At 39.0% G+C, this 22,200-nt stretch overlaps 1 protein-coding gene across 4 annotated transcripts in view; it reads left to right on the top strand.

The window, feature by feature from the left end:
- Positions 1–22,200, top strand: part of FAM13B (family with sequence similarity 13 member B) — a 47,835-nt gene that overhangs the window by 2,487 nt on the left and 23,148 nt on the right. For 3 of the 4 annotated variants that reach the window (XM_061352050.1, XM_061352051.1, XM_061352048.1), the window contains exons 2-7: positions 7,768–7,934; positions 8,886–9,076; positions 9,544–9,756; positions 13,053–13,230; positions 14,015–14,159; positions 16,739–16,896. In XM_061352050.1, coding sequence (XP_061208034.1) covers positions 8,920–9,076; positions 9,544–9,756; positions 13,053–13,230; positions 14,015–14,159; positions 16,739–16,896 — 851 coding nt within the window. In that variant the 5' untranslated portion in view covers positions 7,768–7,934; positions 8,886–8,919. Of the gene's footprint in view, positions 1–2,061; positions 2,205–7,767; positions 7,935–8,885; positions 9,077–9,543; positions 9,757–13,052; positions 13,231–14,014; positions 14,160–16,738; positions 16,897–22,200 lie in introns of those variants that run through there. The other variant, XM_061352049.1, reaches the window with a different exon arrangement.

Genomic DNA, 22,200 nt, shown 5'->3' with positions numbered 1-22,200 from the left:
AAAAAAAATAACACTTTATCCGGGACATTTGAGGAGGAGATACAGAATTGAAGGAGTATTTAATCTTCTGTGAAGGGCCATTAAAGAGGGAGATTTGTTACTTGTCATGCAGTTTTTAAAGTAATGAATATATCAGTTATTCAGCAGAGGGGCTGTATGTTTCGTGTCAAAATAGTATCCAGGCAGAGAATCCAGGAATTCTGCATTGTTCCCTGAAAAGTCAGTAGAATTGGGCAAGTCATTTTGAGTCTCTTGCTGACCATTACCTTCTTCAAATTCTAAATTTTACCTGCAAAGACTTTGGGAATGATGACCTGCCTGAAGGCTTTAGCAAATTCAAATTTGGCTTTATAGTTTTGTACTGGCCTCGTAGCCAACTGCTGGGATTTGTGAGAGTTTGGTCAGTTCGGATGAATTCTGTGTATTCTTACAGCCTAAAAGAGAATCTGTTTGTTCCTGCATCTATTTTTTGTAAAGCTGTTTTTTTTTTAAGCCTTAAACCCCATAGTTTAAGTGATGATAGTGCTGAAAGCCTGTTCTGCTTGCAACATATGGGTGGAGTCATTCAGTGCAAGAAATTGGCAGTATTTTGCACCTGGATCTAGGACTATATTCTGATTATAGTGAAATTAATAGTTCTGATAGTAACAAACAAGGCTGCTCTTGAGCTGTCTCACTTGGTGAATGCGTGAAATTTTATACTGTACGTTTGTCTTAGAAAAAAGAAAACTTGAGCTTAAAATAAAGATACTGCATTATGTTCATGTTCACACAGCTTGTAACAAAGACTGTGCCTGCAGAGGCTTTTTGGTATTGAGGGTTTTATTTTCCTTGCTATCTGGAGCTTTGTAAGGATGTTAGGGTGGGGCAGCTGCTCGATCAGAACAGAGGATCTGGTGGGAGCCCTGAATGGATTGTCCAGGTTCCAGTCTCCCTACCTGCTCTCTTCATATATCTCTTCCGTTCAGTGTGTTCCCTGCAGCGTGTTCGGGATTAAAATTTGTGCTCAGCTGTGTAGGATAATAATACTTGGACAAAATTGAAAAGATGAAAGCTGGAATCTTATGAATGCTGTTCTTTCTTCCTTTATTTGCCGCCTGTTTTTTTAAGCATGTATATTTGAAAGGGTTTTTTTTTTTTCCACTTTTTGCTGAACTTCACATTTGATTAAATCTTTTGTTGTCTTGTCACTCTTTTATTGTCATTGTGTTACCTCATTTTTAGGTTGCAATGTAATTTCTAACCTTGTGATTCTGGTAGTATCTTCAGATTTGGTCATGACCAAGTTGTGACAAGAATGGGTTGTGGAGGAGATCTCATTAGCAGTCCCCTCTCTTCTAGCCCCTCTCCCCCTTTTTTTTCTCTCCCCCTCTTCCCTTGTAATTCAAAGAGTCATTGAACTCTTCATTAAGATGTCTTACTCCTTCAGTGGGGATGCTAAGACTGTTCTTTATTTTGGTGGCACGTGGTCATCATTATGACAGAGGCAGTGTTTCCATAGCGAATGGGCCATTCTGTAAGGTGTTGAGTTCCAATGTGAATTTCTGCTTACCTGCTCAGGAGGCAGAGAAGCAGGCTGATGATAAATGTATGTAATAGGATAACTTATGTATAATAAATTAAATGCATTATGTATTTATAGTTTGCTTTTTTTTTTTGGTGTGTCTGTGGTAGCTTGACTTCTGTTCCAAAGTCTGGCTTTAACAGCAGTGACAATTGTTAAGCTGCTCTGGATTTATAATGTGAACTTCTCAAGCTGCATAGTTTTACTGATAATTTCTTCCTGTCTGTTACCTCAGTGTACTTTTATAACGCCATTGCACTTCAGTTATTATCTGATGTAGTGGCAATTATACATCTGTGGTTGGTGGAGTACAGCTTTACTTTGGGGGGAGGCAAGTAGCATGAATATAATTAGCTGTTACACAAGATACAAAAGCCTTTTTATTTATTAACTACTGTTGTTAAGAATGTGATGGGATCTGTGTGAGCAGGAAGTTTCTTTATAATTCTGCACATGTGCATTGGCAGCAGCAGCTGAGAGCAAATCTGGCAGTGTTCAGTGGTGGGTGTGAAGCAGTGAGCAAACATTGACTTCTTTCTGGTATCGCTGATGGTTTTATTGAATTCCTCCTGCTACAGTATAGTTGTGGAAGGATTCCGAGTTGCTGTAATGCTGTTTAAAAGCCTTTGGAGTTCATCTAGTAAGTGAATATAAAATACTATTTTTGCATATCAAACCACTTGAAAATCAGCTCACATTTTGGTGATCTCTCAGCTTGCTCTTTTAAAATGTAAAATCGTTTTGGAATGTTACTTAAATCAGTCGCTGTGTTTCAGGGTTTACTAATGCTATTGCAATGCAGATGCTAAATGCTTGATTTGGTGCTTAAAATTTGAACCTTTGTATGTTGTGTTTTTTTTTTTTTTTTTCCTCCCGATTTTGCATTTCATCTAACCATAGCCTGCCCACTTTCCTGCCTCTCACGGTGATCTGCATTGGATGATGGGCTTTTTCACAGAAAGTCTAATCGGGTGCTGGCAGCTGACATTGTAGGCTAAACTTTAATGACTGGAAAACAAATCCTAATCAACACTGTGGTTTCTTGGCTTGTAAGTTTTAAAAATAAAATCCCAAATTTCATTAATTTTAGAAATATCTTTTTTCAGAGGAGCTTTGGTGAGTTGTTTTGTTGTTTTCTTCCATGGTAAGGACATCGAGGCTTATTTTGAATTGGTCTGATTTGTAAATTAGGTAGCTTGCTACTGTGTTTCCAGGAAGCAGAAATTACATTCTACTGAATCTGCTTTTGTGTTTTTTGTGTGTGTTTTTATTTGCTTCACCACTGTAACCAGTATTTTGTGTGTTTTCTGAGTGCTAGTGGCAGATGATGGAGAATTTCAGCTAATTGAGGTTGCGTGTGTGTGTGTGTGTGTGTGTGTGTGTGTGTGTGTGTGTGAGAGAGCACACATATGAAGGCATGTACATGCAGGTAGTGAGTTTATTAAATAGGTGTTGTTCCTGCTTCTGCAGACTCCTGTGACTGTGTGCAAAACTGCCACAAGCTTGTTGGCTTTTGATTCCTATTTAAGCAGAAGGCAGGCGTGTCAGTGAAGAGTTAATAACCATGTTAAGAAACGAAGGGAGCAGAGAAGTCAAACGTGCTTGAAAAGACGTTTATTCTGACATGGTTTCCTTCAACACTGTGAGTTAAATTCTGTAGTTACACTTCTTTTAAAACATTCTGCCTTCATGGGAATGAGAAATAAATTCTTAAGAAGTCCAGCTTGTGAAATTTGAAATAACAGCTGAGCCTAATTGTCTGATTTGCCAATCCAGACTTTTGACTAAAATGCCTCCCAATAGCTGATTTCCCTTACAGTCAGAGCAAATTTTGCTTTAAGAATCTATTTCAAGCTAATCTTCTGGTTTTAAAACTCTACCCTTAAACAGTTTTTGTTTGACTACTCAGTTTAATGAGTACTTAAATGTTGCTATAAAATTGATGATCCTTTTTACATGAAGGATATTCTGTCTGTATATTTAAGCACTTGTCCAGCTCTGCATGTTTTCGGTTATTCTCTTGAGACAGATAGCATTTGTCCTTTTGTGTGTGTTGAGTTTGTGGTAGTGCTCTCTTTGTTTGCTAAAAGCTTGAGGTAGGCATTTTTAAAGGCTTTTAACTTTTATTTTTTCTTTTCCTGTAGCTGTGTCTCCTGCCCTGACCTGCTATCTTTTCAATTTGGACTGGATTAATTCAAATGAGCAAAATACTTTTATTTTTACTTATTAGCCAAATAAAAGCTGAAAATCAGATGAGCGAAGGCTCCTTTTATCTTGCTAAAACTTGAGAGCAAAGAGCAGACTGCTGGTTGCCATTTTTTAAAGCCATAAACTGTGTGTAGCAGTTGCCAAGTGAGGCTGTGTGTTCTACAGGGAGCTGGTACACCAAAGTGTCCCAAGCAAACCCTATGGCTCATGTTTATGCCTGACAGCTGGATCTGGGCGATATTCCTACATGAGGAAAGTTTCTGTGACTCTGAGTTGGAATCTGTGTCGTAAGTTTAGGCCATCAGTTTGAAATTCTTAGGATCTATTATAACTTTGAACATTTCAAACTTAGCTGAAAACAAAATTCTTTATTTGGATTTAAAAAGTATGTTTACTGTATGCATCCAGAGGGATAGCATGAATTTTTGCTAGTTATAAGAAAGTCATGTAAGTAACATAATAGAGGATTTTATTTATCAAATATACAGTAAAAAAATAACAATTTGGAGGCACCTTAATTTTTTTGAGGAATTGATTTGTAACTAAACCTCCTTGCCTGCAGAAACGATCCTCCTTGGAGTGGAGGATGTGTATGGGTTCCGTTTGGAGCCAGTGTGAGGGCATGTGGGTGGGTGACAGGATGCAGCACTGCGGACTGAAAAAGCCAGTCTCAACTTGAGGTGTGTTTCCTGAGAAGTAGGGGCAAGCGATTGACCTTTAGCACTTTATTCCTAGCTCAAAATCTTACTCAGTTTTTACTGTTCATGTTAAAAAAAAAATAATAAATCACTGATGTCTCCTAATCCCACAAAATAATACATTAAAAATAGAGCAGAATGGCAGACATTGTTAGCTTTGGTTTTGGCTTCACAGATGATATGAATTTCTTGCTAGATAAAACAAGCAAATGAAAGAATTGCTTAAATAGTTGAGACTTGTGGCAGAAATTCTGCAGGCAGATGAATGTTTTCATTCCTATGGCATGGTTTCAGTTTGTAGCCTTTTTTTATCTTATTTTTACTTCTTGTTTTTTCATTCCTTTGCTTTAAGGGAAGGTGCCGCAGCCTGAGGACTTCAGTTTAAAAAGACACCCATATATTTGTAATTTAGCCAGTAATGTGAAAGCTGAGCTAATTTTAAGTCTAAACTTTCATATGTATTCCTCAGATACTAACAGTTAGCCATGTATTCTGTGTTTTCTTTAGTGGCATTTCATATGTGGATGTGAATAGTTCTTCGGTTGCCAAGATAAGTGAATGCTATTATGATGGCAAAATGAGACTTGTGGTGCTGTTTTCCCAGCAGACTCCTGCCTGGTACTTGCCTTATTAACAACAGCTACATCAAAGAAACAACAACAACAACAAAAAACCCCCAAACAAAACAGCAAAAACCCCAGTAAATCTTTTTTAATAAGGGATAAGAGCACTGAAATACATGGAATGAAACTCAGTGTTTTACCCTCATTTAAGGTTCTTGGGGATTTTGCATAGTATTTTTTTTCCCCAGCCTGTTTCAAAATTATAAGAGGGTCACAATAAGGTGTATTTTTTGTTTTCTGTAGCTACATTTTGTAGAGCATCAGTGTAGCTTAGGAGATCTTTGTAAGTGTTTGTAGTAACAAGGGGGGAGGTAGATGAGAAAGGTGCAACCAGACTATTTCTAATAAAGCACAAGCTGGTGTGTTGTTTTAATGACTGTGGTTCCCTTGATAGGACTTATGAGTCATGTAGGCTGTGAAATTGGGAAGCACATGTTCAAAAGGATCAGGGTAAAAGGGGCAAAGCTGCAGATAGTTGAATGTAACACTTCCTGTTTTCTGAAATTGTTTGATCACGGCAAAAACACCCCAGACAAACCCCCAAATTAATCCCTCCCCAGAGGCTTGCTTGGGATTTGTAAAAGACTCTAGAAGTAATATTGAGGGTTAGATGTCTTGTCACAATTTTCATATGTTGTCTGCGTTAAAGTGGTGGACATCTTGAGTCAAGGGAGACCAAGTGGAAAAGCTGTTGATCAATATAAGAAGAGAAGATATATAATAATTTCTGAGCCTTTCCTTCAGTGATACGATATGAATGATGATAAGCCCTATAAAACTATGATTAAAGTATGAGCTTGGGTTGTAAATCCGGTTTGGCTGTAACAAGGAGACAATCAGGCTGTTTTGCCTTCATTGTTACATTGCCAAGCTAGCGAAAAAAAAACAACAGAAACAGTTCTATTTTACTGTCTCTTGAATGAAGTTAATATTCAGGTAGCCTGTTTGTCTGCAGCACCCGGAAAAAATGGCAATGCTTTAAGGTCAGCTAGCTAAGCACAAAGTTGTCTTTGTTAAGGAAGCTGGACCACAAGGTTGTTCATTTGGTGCTGAATTATAAAGAAGTGGTTGCTTCTAATTTGCTTTTTATTGGGTGATGATTGTTTTGATGTTTATTTGAAGGTTGGTTGGTTGGTTTGAGCAAGGCAGCCTGAAGCATTGTGGCAGATCCATCAGAGGTTTTTTTTCCCAGCTGCCATTAACCCCACTAACATGAGCCTGTCTGATTCCTTGTGGATACGTGGTTGACTTTGGTAGAACTTCAGAAAATAGACTGTGTGCCTCTTCAGATCTTAAAAGTTGCATGATATGTTGGAATTGATTGAAATGTACAAGAGATGGAGACAGGTGACAAAGAACAGGAGATGATATTGGTCAGCATTGCTTACATCATTAGGCAAAGATTTAAACACTTTTATGCGTGAAATACTTCTTTTCCTCTAGGCCTCAATGCACGAAAATTTTGAGGAGTTTGAAGCAGTGTTGCATAGAGCTTATGGTCGGCTCAGTGTTAACGCATGGGTGCAGCGTGGGGAGGATTTGGAGCAGGAAAACGGCAGTTTTTTCAGACTACTGGAAGTGCTCTGGATTCCTGGTGGCCCAGGCTAGTCAATGGACTGGCATTTTGGTACTGAAATGAGTAGTGGGTGTTAGGACTTCGAAAGTGAAGATGAAAGTGAAGATGAAGTTGATTTTTTTTCTGATGTGGAATAGAAACAAGAGCCAATGTGCGGGAGCGAAGAGAGGGTCAAGTCTGTCAGCTGAACTCTCATCTTGATCTCAAATTATGAAATGGAAGGTTTTAAAGCCAGGGAAAGCTTTTTTATTGTCTAGCTTTGGTGGTGTGTTTGTGTGTGTATATGTATGTCTCAAGCTAGTTTTGCCCAGTTACAGTTGTTTGAGTTTAATTAGAACAGGTAATAGGTGGGGTTAAGGAGCTGAGATGACCCTTTGGCTGTACCTGGGCATTAAATGAGCTCCACTGTGTCATGAAGCTGTAATTTAAATGTTCAGTACCACACAAGACCAAAAGGCAATTGCTGTAGTTTGCAGCTATTTTGAGAGATAAGGACTTGAAAAATGTACAGATAGTTGGGATTCTAAAAGGTAGCAAAAATGTGATTGATTCAAGGGAACCTAATTGGGGAAGTTGTTTCCTGTATTCATATCTCATGATGACTGGCTTTGAACTGGAAATTAGGACACATAATCGATTTCCTAGATCTGTACCACTGAAAACTAGTTGACTCTATGTTCCTTGGTTAGGATTTAGTTTTTCATCATGCCATTTAAAGATGGGGTGTTAAGCCAGAGATCCTTCTAAAAACTTTATAGGCATGAAATGTTTTAGTATGGTAGGTACTATAAAACAGTTCTGTCCAAGCTACTACACCCTTCGTGGTTCTTTAGAAAAAGAATGAATGAGTCTGAAAATCATTTCATAATTGCTAAGGCTTAGCTGGCTGTCCCATGCTTTTGCTTTACATTTGGTTAACTCCTAAGTGAAGAAAGGGATTTGCTTTTTTGTGTGATGAGGTCTCTTTATACTTTCTTGATCAGAACAAGAAACGGATGATTTAACAAGGAGAATTCCTCAAATGTGATGTTTAGACTTGTGACTGAGTTTGAAACTGTTGAAAACTTTATGGTCTGATAATATTTTGCTTATTTTCAGATTAACTGCTGAAGTACTGATCGAGTTCTGCTATTCTTCAATGAGGAACTACAGGCTGATCTTTTGCCATAATCTTAAACAACCATAAATGACAAAAGAATGCTTGGTCAGTGAGGGCAGCTGGCGCAGAAAACGCTTTTCAAACTCGGCTGTTTAAGTACTCTGAGGTGGGTTTCTTCATCTGCTTTACTGAAGCTGTTAAAAAAGAAGTGTGGATTTCAGTGTGTCTCATCTGTTAGAATTTATCAATCCATTAGTAATCGGAGGATTAAGTTTGGTTGCAGTGCTTTGTCTAGCAGTCTGTACTTCATGGTCTGTGTGCTTTCCTCTATGAAAGTGACTGCTTGCATTTAAGCAAGTATGTTTTCTTTTTGAGTATTTATTTTGGAAAGACAGGTTTTTCTTTGCTAAAGGAAATATTTTGGTTCTGACAGGTTAACAGTTTAACTGAAACACACTGTCTTTGGTAATACCTTTGGTATCTACTTAGATCCTTTATGAAGCAAAGACTTGCAGATAAAGCTGGAGCTTCTGCATGGTGGGAAGAATGGTATCACTGAGCATCTAGAGACTAATTTTGGGGGTTTATGTTTATTAAATGTTTAATTTGATGCAGGTGTTGAAAGCTCTATTGTACAGACTGTAAAATACTGAATATATTAGAAGCTGATTGCAGTGGAACTGAGTACCACAAAATACTTTATCATTTCACGTAACTAAAACCAGTGGGTTTGGTTTGGTATGACCCACTAGTTTAATTTCCTCTTCAGAGGTTTTTGTGGTGGGTTTCCAAGGCCTGACCGATAAATACTGTCAGGAAATGTATTGAAGAATTTCTCTTCTGAAACACCTTAGGACTTAAGCAGTGACGTTGTAACTAGAATTTTCTGAGTTTTCTTTGTTGCTGTATGTGTTCTTCTTAGTCCTCTATTGAGGATTGGCTATGACATCTATCTTGGTTATAGTTGTTTCACTAGTTAGCTGTACTTGGTGTCATTATAGAATCTGTCATTAAATCAGTCAACAGACTGAGAGAGACCAAAGAGTATTTGCATTAGGTGATTAAACCAGCGTGCACTGAAGTATGATTTTTGGTTTTAATTCCTCTTACTTGACAGAAAAGACAGCTTTGATTTTTGGCTGCAAAAAGATATGAGGAAGAGCTCCTCCCCTTCCTTGAGTAACTGCAACTCTGTTCTTGCTAACAAAATATTTGGAATTCCACTTGATGAGCTGCAGCAAGAAGGGCAACCAGACAATGAGGTTCCATTCATAGTCCGCCATGTGGTGGACTATATTGAGGAACATGGTATGTATTATCTTGCTGTACTTGAATGGGTTGAGCTGTTATTCTTACGGAATAAATTGTGGGGTTTGTAAGCTGTATTTTTTGAAGAGTACTTTTTTTCTAAAATTACTTATATTTAATTGGATGTGATTTAGTTGGAATTCTTTTTTGGTGATACACACTTTCTTCAGTCCTTCTGTTACATTTGATGATCACTTTTTTCTAACTGAGACTAATGCAGTCAGCTTATCAGGATAGTTCATAGGAAATTATATGGTTTAGCTACTGTAACACTTGGCTTCCTGTACTGTTAGCTGGGCATAAGAATGTATTTGCTGGGAAAAGGACTGCTGAAGTCTTGCAAAACTGTTGTCCAGGAAGTGTTTCAGTCGGTGTATGAATTGTGCATATCTGGTTATCAGTATTTTCTGCAATATTTGTCCATACTAGATCTAAAAGTTTATTTCTGCAATTTCTTTCTAATTCAGGGGGTCTGGAACAAGAAGGACTTTTTCAAGTCAATGGGAATGCCGAGACAGTGGAGTGGCTTCGGCAACGATATGATAATGGAGAAGATGTGGACCTGGTTAAAGAAGCAGATGTACCCTCAGCTATCAGCCTTCTTAGGTTTTTTCTTCAAGAACTTCCAGAGCCAGTCATCCCTGGCAGTTTGCACATACATTTAATGCAACTTTCTCAAGGTAATAATTATTTTTGATTCAATGTTTGCATTGTTTTAAGAGTAAAAAACAGTATTAAATGGAGATTTGTAGGGGCACTGGGGTGTCTTTGGTGCTCTGTGTAATCATGTGTGTATCAGGAGGCATTGAAATAACCTTTTCTTAGCACAAACCCCAAATAAATAGGACTCTTTAGGAAGCTCAGACTTCATTCAAAGGCACAGTTCATCCATCATAGTGGAAAACAGTGAGCTGCCACATATGCTGATTAATTCTGAGTGTTCCATGTTCTTGTGCATGAATACTGGGACACTAGTCAAAGCTACTGGAACCAAAGTTGTGTGACATCTTCTACTGATGCTTCAAAGTACTAGGAATGCTTTTGTCTGCTTTTCTCTTATTTCCTCTTAATTTCTCTTACTCTGCCTATGCTTTCCTAGCTATTAAAGTTTTTGTATACTAGAGAAGAGATCTCAAGCCCTATGCTCATGTTGTATTTTCCCTCCCACTGTGGGTTTTTTTTCAGTTTAAAACTCATTTGTAGGAGGAACGCCCCTGCCCTGTCAGCAGCATGTTGTTGTGACTAAATATGTTTTTTCATACCCTGCAAGACCTTGCCCTTTCACATTGATACCCATATGCTGGCACGGTATTTTCCTTACCAGTTCCCAGCTTGTCTGTCTGTATCCAGTCTCCTGAGTCTTTTGGCCTCTGCTGTCTTGAGTGCTGTTGGAGTTGATTCATAACTTGACTAGTGAAAAAGCTTGTCTTGCAGCACTACCTTAGTAATGTCCTCAAAGGGTACGTTGCTGTTAGAGCTCTGCAACCCTGTGACATAACTGAGGGGTTTGCTGGTTGTCGCTCTGTAGGGGTGCTGCTCATTTTCCAGTGTCAATTCATACTTCGCTTCAAGTGCTGGGCTTGTTCTGCTTTGGAAGTTGCACGTTTTGGTTGTTGAGTTTATTCCTCATAAGAACTTGGTAGTGTTCATGGTTGTCCAGTTTGTTCAGTGGTTCGTGGAATGAGTGAATATAGCATGGTTTTTGTACACTGTTACTCTGTATTTACCAACTGCTAAACTGGTGGGTCATCTTTTAGAGTGTGAAGCTGCTTCATTTTCCTCCTTTGGTAGCCCCCATATCCTGAAATGTTGAGTGTGGGGTGGTTATGTGCATAGCTGGTGAGCAGAGCCTGAACACTGATGTGTGAGGCACTAAGTCTTGTGCTAGAAACAATTTTTGGAAGCTGTTGATCACAGAACTTTGTTAAGGCTGAAGTTCTGTTTGCTTGTCCTGTGCAGTAATGAGAAACTGAAGTGGACAGGGAATCTCGTTAGTGATATGTCTGCTTTTTGGGTTGTGTTGCTGATGTTATGGTTCCTTGGACCTCAGCAGCTAGTAAACCTGAAAAAGATAATAAATGACAGGATGGTTAAGACAGTAATGCAGAATGCTGCTGGTTGCTCAGCTAATACTGCTGTGCACCTTGATTTGCAATATCATGACGGGAAATAGGATTGAGGTGGAATCCCTGGGTATGACAGTTTAATCCCCTTCTATGACTTGTAAAATACAGTGTGAAAATTGGCTTTTTTCCATTTTTTTAATAGATGACTATGTAAAAATAGATTATTTTTTTTTACATGGGGGTTGATTTGGGAAAAGAGTTTTTCTTCAGCATGTAAATCCCATTTAGTTCCTCTCTGTCAAATACACAGAAAAGCTTCTCTTTAACTTGCAGTTTATTTTCTTTACTGTCTTTCTTTAAAGTTTAAAGTGATTTTCAGAAAGATCTAAAGCTATCTGCACCATGGAAATCGGAACACATGAACCTTTAAATGCTGTTTCCTGATACTAAAATTAGAGTTTCAGTTTCCTCTACTCAGGTTTTGGCTTTTTCACTGTCTGATAGACATAGCTCAATTTCCAGGAAGAAGTATTTTTCTGTGCCTGGTTATGTGTATTCAGATACTGTAGGCATTACCTGTGTCTAGGTAAATGAAGTCCTGCATGTTACTGTTTGGTATTGCTTGCTGTACATGTACAGAAGGGAATTTGCTACTTGGAGTTGACATTAAGGACTCAGCAGCTGCTCATCATCTTCAGGTGTCTTCTTTCCTTTCTGACTGATCTAAGAACTGAGATTTCGAATCCTGAGAAAGGATGGGGGTCTGTTAGTACCAAGTTTTCTCCCATTTTGGCTTTCCCAACATTTCCTTTATATGGAATTTCTCTGTTAGGTACAAACAATTGTAAATTCTTTGAACCCTGTTGCTTGTAGGGCTTATAATGTAACAGATTGACAGGGAGATGCTTTGCTGAAGGATGTAGTTAAATGTGGGGTGAGAATGAGAAAGTTTATGGTGAGCCTTTCTCAGGTCTGAAAAGGAATCAACAAGCTTCAAGCTAAGTACATGTTAGATGATTGTATTGAGATTGCTTGTATTTATCAGTTAAGTGTTGCAAAAGGAAGCAGAGTGCTGAGAATGGGGTGCCTGTAGAGGAAGAAGTGGCAAAGAAGCTTGTCTGAAACAGGAAGAATTTAGGTTTTAAGCTAGCTTGCTGTCTCTAGAGCTGTTGCTGTCTCTAGAGCTGTTGCTGTCTCTAGAGCTTTTCTGAAAAGCAATTGTGCAAGGGGTAAAATGAAGGGATATGGAGAAGCTGGCCTATGTAATCAGCATTAACTGGGGAAAACATGCTAAACTGGACTTACAGAGGAGAATATGGTGGAAGTCATTGGTTTAGGTTATCAATTTGTTTCACAGAAGAAATTAAACTTACAGTTCATCATTAGAGAAAGTAATCTGATGGTTCTGTGCTATGGAAACAAGACTGGCAAGGGTTTGTGATTTTTGTTATGTACCCCTATCTCTTCACCACCCATCCAGACCTCTGACATCACTGAAGAAGATAGAACAGGAAAGGAGCTCTCAGGCTCTCCTGAAGAGATCAGAGAGTAAGGGACTAACCCAGAGACTGAAATGAGAGGATGAAATGCAGGGACATATAGATTGTTATGAAGTGCCACCACTGTAACTACCCTTCAGATATGTGGCTTGGGTTGGTTTTTGTTTGCCTGGTTGCTTGTTTGTTGAGTATTGGGTTGGTTTTTTTCCTTTTTCCATGGAGAAATTTAGTAATGGAATCTCAGACAAACCAACACAAGTCAAATGCTGCCAGTTTAGGTTATATTCTGTCCCAGTCATTTGTACTTCAGAAGCAAGTAATTATTGTTGCAATCAAAAAATCAGTCAATATTAAATGTGCAAAAGCAGATATTTATTTCTGTGATTAAAATACTTTTATTACGTTTTCCAGATTATAATAATGAAGATGAATTTGGAAGAAAGTTGAGGTTCCTCTTGCAGCAGCTTCCGCCTGTTAATTACAGTTTGTTAAAGTTTCTGTGTAAATTTTTAGCTAATGTAGCATCTCATCATGAAGAAATCTGGTCAGCGAGTTCTTTAGCTGCAGTCTTTGGCCCGGATGTTTTTCAGTAAGTTGGTTTTTAAAGTTCATGTGGTGTTCCTGTGTGAGCTTGACAGAGTGTATCTGTAGTGTGAACTTACTTCTAGTCCATGAGTAACAGTAGCAAGTACACAAGATGAAGTTTCTGGAGAAGCTGTGCCTGCCCCATCTCTGGCAGGGTTCAAGGCCAGGTTGGACAAGCCTTGGAGAAACCTGCTCTAGTGGAAGGTGTCCCTGCCCATGGCAGGGGGTAGGAACTGGATGAGCTTTAAGGTGCTTCCAACCCAAACCAGTTTATGTTCCTATGAATATGTTTTGGGCAGCATCTTTCTTTCTGTTCCCCCCCACTCCCTCAGCCCAGTTTTCTCTTGCAATTTTTGCTCAGGTGTAAACAACAGCTTGTCTATGAGCTGTGGCATTAGAAACCAGTGATGTGGTTGTTGCATTACTGTAATAATACTGAGGTTCACATTTTTTAGAGATAGCCTCTAAGATTGCTATTTGTAGTGAGAAAGGTCTTCTGGTATAAATGTATCCTGGGATTCCCCTCTGTAGGAAAATACTTACATTTTAGATATTCCTCATGAAAAGTTAATTGACAAAATAGTACTTTGTCACTTTTAAATGTAAGCTAGTATAAAGCTCTATAATGCACTGGTGTGAAGGCACACTGAAAGTTCTCTTGTGTTCTGTGAATGGATTAGGGATAATGGTGTGAAGTGCAGCCTTTAGTCATAGAAGTCATTCACAGGAGTCTTTGGGGAAACAGTTGAATTCATGTCTCTAAATTAACCCAGTGTTGAAATCTTTAGCATTTACACAGATGTGGAGGATCTGAAAGAACAAGAACTAGTGAGCAGAATAATGGCAGGGCTTCTGGAGAACTACTATGAATTCTTTGAAAATGAAGAGGAAGATTTTTCATCCACCAATGATTTAAGCTCAGTAACTGAGCAGGTAAGAATATTTTAAATGGCAATATGTTATCACTTAAGTATCTGTTATACACATTTATGTTTATGAAATATAGGTTGAAATATAACTTTATTATGCCTTTCTCTTTCTTGCAAACTGACAAAATGTGGCATTTCCATATGAGTTTTCCAAACATAGGCATGCTTGTGGAATTGTATAGCTATGCTATGGAGAAACATACACTGGCACTGGACCAACAGTGATATCCTGCCCAACACAAATATGCTACATAAACAGTACAGCTTTTGAGTTACCTTTTTAGGACTGGAGAACTGGGTTTCAAGTGAATGCAGAGCCATGCTAGTGTCTATCTTGGTCAATAATACATCCAGGTGTGTCTTAGAGGAGCATGCAGGGTCTCGCACTCCACTTGATGATGTTATCAGTGGTGTTTCCCTGTGCCAGAATTTCTTGAATGGTGTTTCTGATTCTAAGGCTTCAAAACAAATTGTTGATATCAGTGGGGAAGAGTGTTAAAATTGGAGAAAAAAGGCAAATAGAACAGTAATCCTCTGGGTCCCAGTATTCAACTGCCAGGCTTGTCAGATGCACCTCTCCATGTGGTTGGTGGTATCCAGTGTCACTCTTCTGCCTTTCCTCACAACAAATTTAACTCTGTGCAGTAAAATACCATGTCATGCTGGGATATATATGAATATCTGTATAAATACAGAGATGGAGAGGTGTTAAGGGAAATGAAAATCTAGTATTCTTCTTATGTTCACAGATGTTTTAAATTCTAGCAAGTCATGGTGTATAAGTGGTAATGATGGAAGAAACACTTTTTTTGTATTATCAAAGCCAGGTTTGTGGATTTATTAACAAAATCTTGGCTCAAACACTTCCTCGGAAATACAGAAAGCTATAAAAACTATGAATTTTCTCATATTCAGTTGGCTTAAGTGGTATATTTTCTTTGAAGAGGAAAAAGGGGTAAGTAACAGCAGTTGCTAAGGAAGGTAACGAGAAACACTGAGGTTTTTGAAGCCTCACTGTGCCATGAACCCCTCCTCTAGCAAGACAGGTAAGACAAGTCCTGGGGTAGCTGATTGCTTCCTCTTGACTGCAGGAGACACCTCTCTCACCTACTGGGCAGCTCTGCCAAGCGTGGGCAGCATGTTCTGGATTGAGCAGCTTCTGCTCTGCTCGCTCCTATAGCAAAGTGCTTCAGCTTCGCAGTGTTTGCTGTCTCCAGCTCTTTGCAGGAGTGTGTCTAGCACTGAGAACTGCCACAGCTCTGCTGTGAGCAGGAAGCTGTTGCATAAAGCTGGGCTGTATCTTCTGCAGCCGGGCTGAGGGCTGTCACCTGAAGCTGGCGTGACTGCTCTTTAAAGAATGATTAGTCTGCTCTCATGCTTTGTAATGGCTGACTTGTGTGTGGGTCATTCTGTGTTTTAGCAGGGTTTCCCAAGCATAGCAGCCTGTTTGGTGTGTGGTTTTAGCTTTGTTTTTTTCCGGGTGGGGCATCACTTTAATGCTTGGTGTCTCCACCAGATGTCAACAGTGCACTGCTGCTGGGTCCTGCTCCCTCCAGGCCAGTGTGTGGGGTGCAGCAAGGCCCTGTCCCCACTGTGTGCAGCCCCACTGTGTGTGGCTGCGCTTGCCTGTGGGCCACTGCCACATCCTCTTGCAATTACACAGGAAAGTCAGGGATAAGTGTGTTTCTTGACCTGGATGTATTTCCATGTAACACATTACACCCCTTTGAAAAATAGGCAGCTCCTCTCTGCTTTCTGTGTAAAGTATCAGTTTTTCTTAATTCAGAGAGTTTCTTTTATACTCATGCAGAATGTGATATAAAGCATATATTCTTGAGGCTGCTGCTGCTTTAATGTTTGGGTTTGCAAGTTTAGGAGGTCAGTAATCAATCACAGGGGCTTTGCAATCAAACAGAGTAACTTTGTGTTTACCTGTTTATGGTTTTAACATAGTTGCTTTGTAAAAAGGGAAGGTGCTGTACTGAGGTGTCAGTGGCTATGTTTTACTTTTAAAGTGCCTGTATCGTACTGCTTCAGTAAACGCATCTGTGTTTGGAAATGAAACAAAAATAGACAAGAGTCTTTGGGGAAGCTTCTCAATATTCTTATATTTGCCTTCAGAAGTATTCATTCAATACCTTAAAGTTTGGATTCTTAGACTTATATATTGCTTTCCATAAAGCATTTGAAAATGCTTCTCATGTATGATTAAGGCTTCCTATGGAATAGAGGAGAATTGGCTCTGTTTCATATATAAAGGAAGAAAGGCTCTGTGCCTCATGACTTCAGCCTGGCTGGGATATTTTTGTCTTGATTCTGCTTGTGTTCATTTACTGCATTAGAGGTACTTCTCTTCAGGTGCTTCTCTTTTGTCCAGTGTTTCAAAAGAGTTCTGTAGCTTTTTAGTGACATGGAATATATGGTTTAACATAAAAGCAAGTCTAGTGTCTCTGTCTCTTTCTAAATCTGAAAAATGTTCACCTCTTACACGTACATTGTTTTTAAACCTCTCGTGCTCTTTTAGTTCCTTGGGCCTCTTTAAAGATCTTTTCCAGCCAGTAACTGTGATTAAATCCTTTTTAGATCAATGACCTCTTGGAAGAGGAGGAAGATGTAAAGCTTGAGCAGTCTGAAGAACTTCCAGAAGATGGCACAGAGAAACCTGTTGAAAGGCCGGCTGTGGTGCATCTAGATATGACAGGGAGTCTCTCGGATTCCAGGAGTGTTACAGCATCAACAAGGTAACCTGTTCCTGCTTTAGAGTTTGGATTTAGAGTCTGAAGTATCGTCTGTTCTGTCTGAGGGAAGCTGTCAGGCTTTTGAGTGGTGTGTCTACAAATTGAAGCTTTCTAAGTAAGTTATCGTTGTAGTAAAATACAGAAATAAATAGTACAATACAAAAATAAAATCACTGTTCCCAAATTCAGCAGAGAAGTGCCTGTAGAACACAGATGGGATTAACAATGTGATTAATGCAGAGAAAGGGAAAAAGGGCATATTGTAGTGAAACTGTAAAGCTGTATTTGAACAGTGAATTTTATAGGAGAAATATAAAAAGAATGTGAATATTTTTAGATGTGAACCGATTCGGAACAGTCTTTCCACCGCTCCCTTTCAGTGGGAAATCCTGGAGCTATTTCTTGTCAAGTGCTGGTCAGCAGAGCTGTCCTTGTGCAACCCTCCTTATTGTCTAAACCTGTGAGAATTTGTTTCTCCAGGTGTCTATTATGCCCAGTTTGTTGGCTGTTAAATGGGGAAAATACTTTCTGATTTCACTAGCATTCGGTGGAATATATTGCATTCAGCAATTGTAATGAAGAGTCTATAGATGTGATTACTTCCTGAAAATATGCTAGAGAAAGAAAACACTGGGGATGAAGAGAGAACTACATATAACCAAAAGGAGAGTGGGAGAGCTGGGTAGTACTGATCACTAATGATTTTTAGGTTGGTATTTATAGGTTCTAGAAAGGCCTTTAGTAGGAGCAATGTGGAGGAAATCTTGAACGCTTCAGAGATGGTTTTTGTAAGGTTATGTATGAGACTTCACAGAGTGGGTTGTTGAATTGAGGGTCCAGAAAGTCACTTTAATATGAGCTGAAATGAAGACTCTGAGTTCCCTGTTTTCTGAAAGTTGCTTTGTTCATGTACTTGTAAAACACCTCAAGAGTGATCTTCAGATAATTTAAACTCTGCTAACTAAATTTATCTCGGAGGCTGATGTTTGTTACATCAGTATAGGAGTGACATAATTGGCACCTATACATAAGTTGAGGTTTATTTGTTAACGGCCTTCTAGAAAAGGTTATTAGAAAAATGCATAGGAAGCCAAGGTCTCGTGTTGTCCAAACAAGTATAACAGCTGCTGAAGCTGGAGGGCCCTGCAATACCTGCCCAAGGGCCAGATTCTGTAGAGAGATCTTTCAGATAGGCTCTGCTGGCTGGGGGCTGGGAGCAGGTTTGGGAGCTGCAAAGTGGAATAAAGCATTGGAGTGGGATTCAGCTTTTAATTAAGACCAATCTTCATAAAGGAGATGCATATACTTAAAACTGTGTTTCCCTTTGAGAGCTCATTTGTGTGCATTTGTAATGCACAGATTTATATTGTATTTGCTTGTAGAAAGCAAGTTTTTATTTTTAAGTCTGCTTTACTTAGAGTTCACATTTTACAGAGAGTGAATTTTACCTTTTCCTCTTTGCAGCATGTGTTTTTTTATGGGTATTGCATGTAAGAACTTGTGGGGAGGGATGAGGAAAGAGTCTATATTAAAAGCATGACTGAAAGCAGAAGAGATGCAGAGAGAATCACAAATAAGGTTCTGCCTAAGACTCGGTAGTCTCAAGAATGTGTATTTTGGGTTCTGTTGAGGTGCATGGCTGCAAACTTCCTTCTGCTTCACTGCAGGAACTTGTAAAATAGAAAATAAAGAAACATTTTTGTTCTGTAATTGAAATTCTATTTTAACAATTATCCTTGTCAGTAATGGAGGTGTTTAATCTTGGTTTGAGTTAAATGGAAAACAAGTTGCTGTAATTGGAATTTCTACCATTACGGTTGTAAAGCAGTTTAGCTGTTCACAGGTATTCACAGGTCTTTAGCTGCCTGTGGAATGTGGAAGCACAGCAGTAGTGACAACCTCAACATGTTTGAGAGTTTAATTTTGATAGCCTGAAGAGAAAACCATCTTTCCTCAATGTTTAGGGTTAATTAAACCTTAATAGGCTTTAATTATGGTTGGCATTTTCCATAATTTCTGTGGGGAAGGATAACGAGGAATCCTGCAGAAGAAGAGTTGTGACTGTAAAACCAGAACTGCAGGAAACATGAAACAAGAAAATACAGTGAGACTGTGCTTTATTAAACCTTTAACCACCATAAATACTGTATGTTTCCAAACGTAAAGCCTTTCATAATATGTATTTAATGTCCTTTGTTTTATTTATGCAAAATGCAAGTAAAAAAGCAAATGTTGATGCAGCTTTATGCAGCTGTTTGTCTTGACATAGGGCCTGCAGCAGCTTGTAAAGGAAGGAGGAAGAGGAGCAGATCTCAGACGTGATTCATGTAGTTTCTTAACCTGTAGTTTTGTGGCTTCTTTGCTCCTGTCAAATTTTGGGGACGAACAATCTGTATATTTTAGGCTCTTTGTGGAGACAAGGAAAACAGCACTGAGGTTGCATGTACTGCATGTTAAAGGTTGGGTATCTTGATCCATACAATGCAGTATAGACCTTCCTTCTAGTTATCTAGACTATAACTGCCTTATAACTTTGCTCACTAGCTTTTTTCTCATGTTTGTTCTTGCTGAAACACTTGACCTTCATGCACTGCGTGGTGTTAATTTGAGTTCGAGAGAAACTGGGTGCGAATGTGGGTAATCATTAATGCAGTTTGATTTAGAGACTGCTTGAAAGAGGTATTTAAAATAAACCTGTGGAGTGCTCTTTCAGCCCATTACCCCAGAGGGGAGTGTTTGTGAGTTGACATTGTGCATGTAAAGGAAACACGGTATTCTGTTACCAGAAGCCTTTTCCCTAGGCTCTCCTGGTTTTGCTGTCCTGACTTTTGGAGGAAGGAATCTCTGACTCAGCACTGCAGCTGACTGGCAAGACGGGCTCTTCAAATAATCACTTTAGAATCCTTCTCTATCATTATTCCAAACATTTAATCACTGCACTTTGCCAAACAGCATTTGCTTTACTCTTTGCAATTCATCTTAAATATTGCCAGCCAGGAGCCTAATGGAAAAACTCTTGAGACATTCTTTGGGCTTTTCAAAATGATACGTGTAAAAATATGAGATATGACAAGTTGCAAGTTCTATAAACAAGTTGACCTATATTAAATCAATGATAAGGGTCACATCCTCGCTGCTTGGGTGATATTTGTTAATGCTTTTTATTTCTATTTAGATCAGTGAGAGAGAGGCAATAACAGTAAACAGCAACAAAGCGAGACAAAATGCATCTGTAGTAAAGCTGACCAAACGTTACAACTGCCTGAATGGCTAGAAAATAGGTTATTGTTTTAATCCAGTGCTCTCTTTACCATCCCAATACTCATCCCTACCTAGAAAATCTGTCAACAACATGTTGGGGAAGCTTTCAAGTGTTGATTGGGCAGCTTATTGTCAGGAGTGACCTCATGTTGCAGTCTATTTCTAGTTAGACTGCAGGGTTTAGTGCAGCACTCCAGAAGTGCTGCCTGACAAGCAGCCATTGAAGCCGAGCGAGCAGCATGCACAGCCAGCAGCCAGCACCACGCTTTGCTGCTTTCCAAATGAAGCAGTTTTACATGAAGTGCTCGTTTGGGATAGCAAAAATCATCAGCATGGCCTGTAAAGTTCTGCTGCACAGGTAAATATATGAAAGGAAAGCGTTGCTTTGATTGCAAATTAAGACTTTATTTAACTTGAAAATTGCATGAGATTAAATGGTTTTAGGAGATAGCATGAAATGAAATAGTCACAACTGATATTTTTAATTAGAAATAACAAACTGTGTGAATTACTAAGGAAAAGTTTGAACTGGTTTCTCTCTGGTTAATATATTTTTCTCTCTCAGGTGTGTTTTCACTGTAACTTTCTATGGGTTGGGAGACAGTGCGAAAGGGCTTCTCAGGACTGGGTTAGCATTAGGAAACCAAGCTGTTTACCTTTGTGTGTCTTGCTGTGTCATGCTGCGTGTAGCGGCTCTGTGTAGCAGTATAATTTACAGCTTTTATAAAGTATCCTTGAGCTGTAGTAGCACAGTGGGGAAGTTGGGTTGTATTTTCACTTAAGAGCCATTGACACATTTCTTTCAAAAAGCACTTAATTGCTGAAGGGTTTAGTTGAAGATATCCTGTATGTAGTAAGAGGATTGTAAAGGCTTTGCAATACTGCTGATTTATGCAGATCTTTTGCTGAGTACCTCTAATGTATCTAAAGGTGTTTAATGGGGACACTGAGCAATGATCCTGTGCTGGGGGCCTGAAGGTTACACAGTAAGATGGAAAATTGTGTTGTGAACCATGTATGAAATCTTTGTGATTCTTTGGAGGGGAATTTGATTCTCCCCATTCTTGACACAGTTCCTCATTGTCTGAAGTGGTAGAACAAAAGGATTCCAGGTCATCAGTTTACTATAAATAGTGTTTGTACTTGTGCCCTTGACTGAATTACTTCTTTTGCTCTCTTTTACAACTGGAGTGCAGTGTTCTGTGCTATGATTACCTTCTCCCCCCTGCCTTGTCCTAGGAGTAACTGTGTGTTAATAGTAAATTGATTCCAGTGTATGCAGTTGTGTATTAGTACTTTTAGAATGTGAGCATACCTTTTATAATGTAGAACTTCCTGAAAACACTGAGATAGGTGCTATGGTTTGAAATCTGTTATGTTCACTGATGTTTTTGCTCATGTTCCTCTTTTCTCTTGTTTGTGAAGCTGAACTTACTCACAGCTTCATGTCTTCATTTTTGTGATTTCAAGTATGGTCAAATCAAAATGTGTTTATCAAAGATCTTGCTTCGTACCAGTAGTAGGGCTGTGCTGAAACTTCTGTGCATAGAAATATCAATGAAATGTAGATATATTAAGTTGTAAATTTTTTCTTGCTGTTCCTTAGTTTGAAAGAAAACAACCAAAGTGCCATTGTGTTCACCCTCAGGTGTCTGATCCAGCAGCTCTGAAATCAGTGGCTGCAAGATCTGACTTCTGTATCAGGTGTTTTAATTCTCCAAAGCTATGCAGCACTCTGGTTTGAAATGGTAGTTTAGAGCTGCCTGTTCTGTCAGAGCATTTAGATCTGGATCTGCTTTGGTTTTCCACCAAGGCAAATGCACCCATCAAAATGAGCTTGATTCAAAATCAAGTTTCCATTAAGAAAAGCTCGTGTGGGCACCTGCTTGTGCAGTTGTTCCATGGTGGGGTTTGCAATCAGTGCTGTGCTGTGTCCCCGGACAAGTTGTCTAAGGCAAACGTACATCATTATTTTTAAAGAAATGCTTTAACCACTTCCCTGTCAGCAAGTGTTTCAATGGAGATCCTTTATTGTTTGTGTTTCCT

The sequence above is a fragment of the Neopsephotus bourkii genome, unplaced genomic scaffold (genome assembly GCF_033783945.1).
Source record: "Neopsephotus bourkii isolate Nb327-2 ecotype Australia unplaced genomic scaffold, CSIRO-AGI_Nbou_v1 NB_620, whole genome shotgun sequence".
Classification (NCBI taxonomy): Eukaryota; Metazoa; Chordata; class Aves; order Psittaciformes; family Psittacidae; genus Neopsephotus; species Neopsephotus bourkii.
The sequence above is the reverse complement of the archived record's forward strand: the minus strand, read 5'-3'. Positions and strand labels throughout refer to the sequence as shown.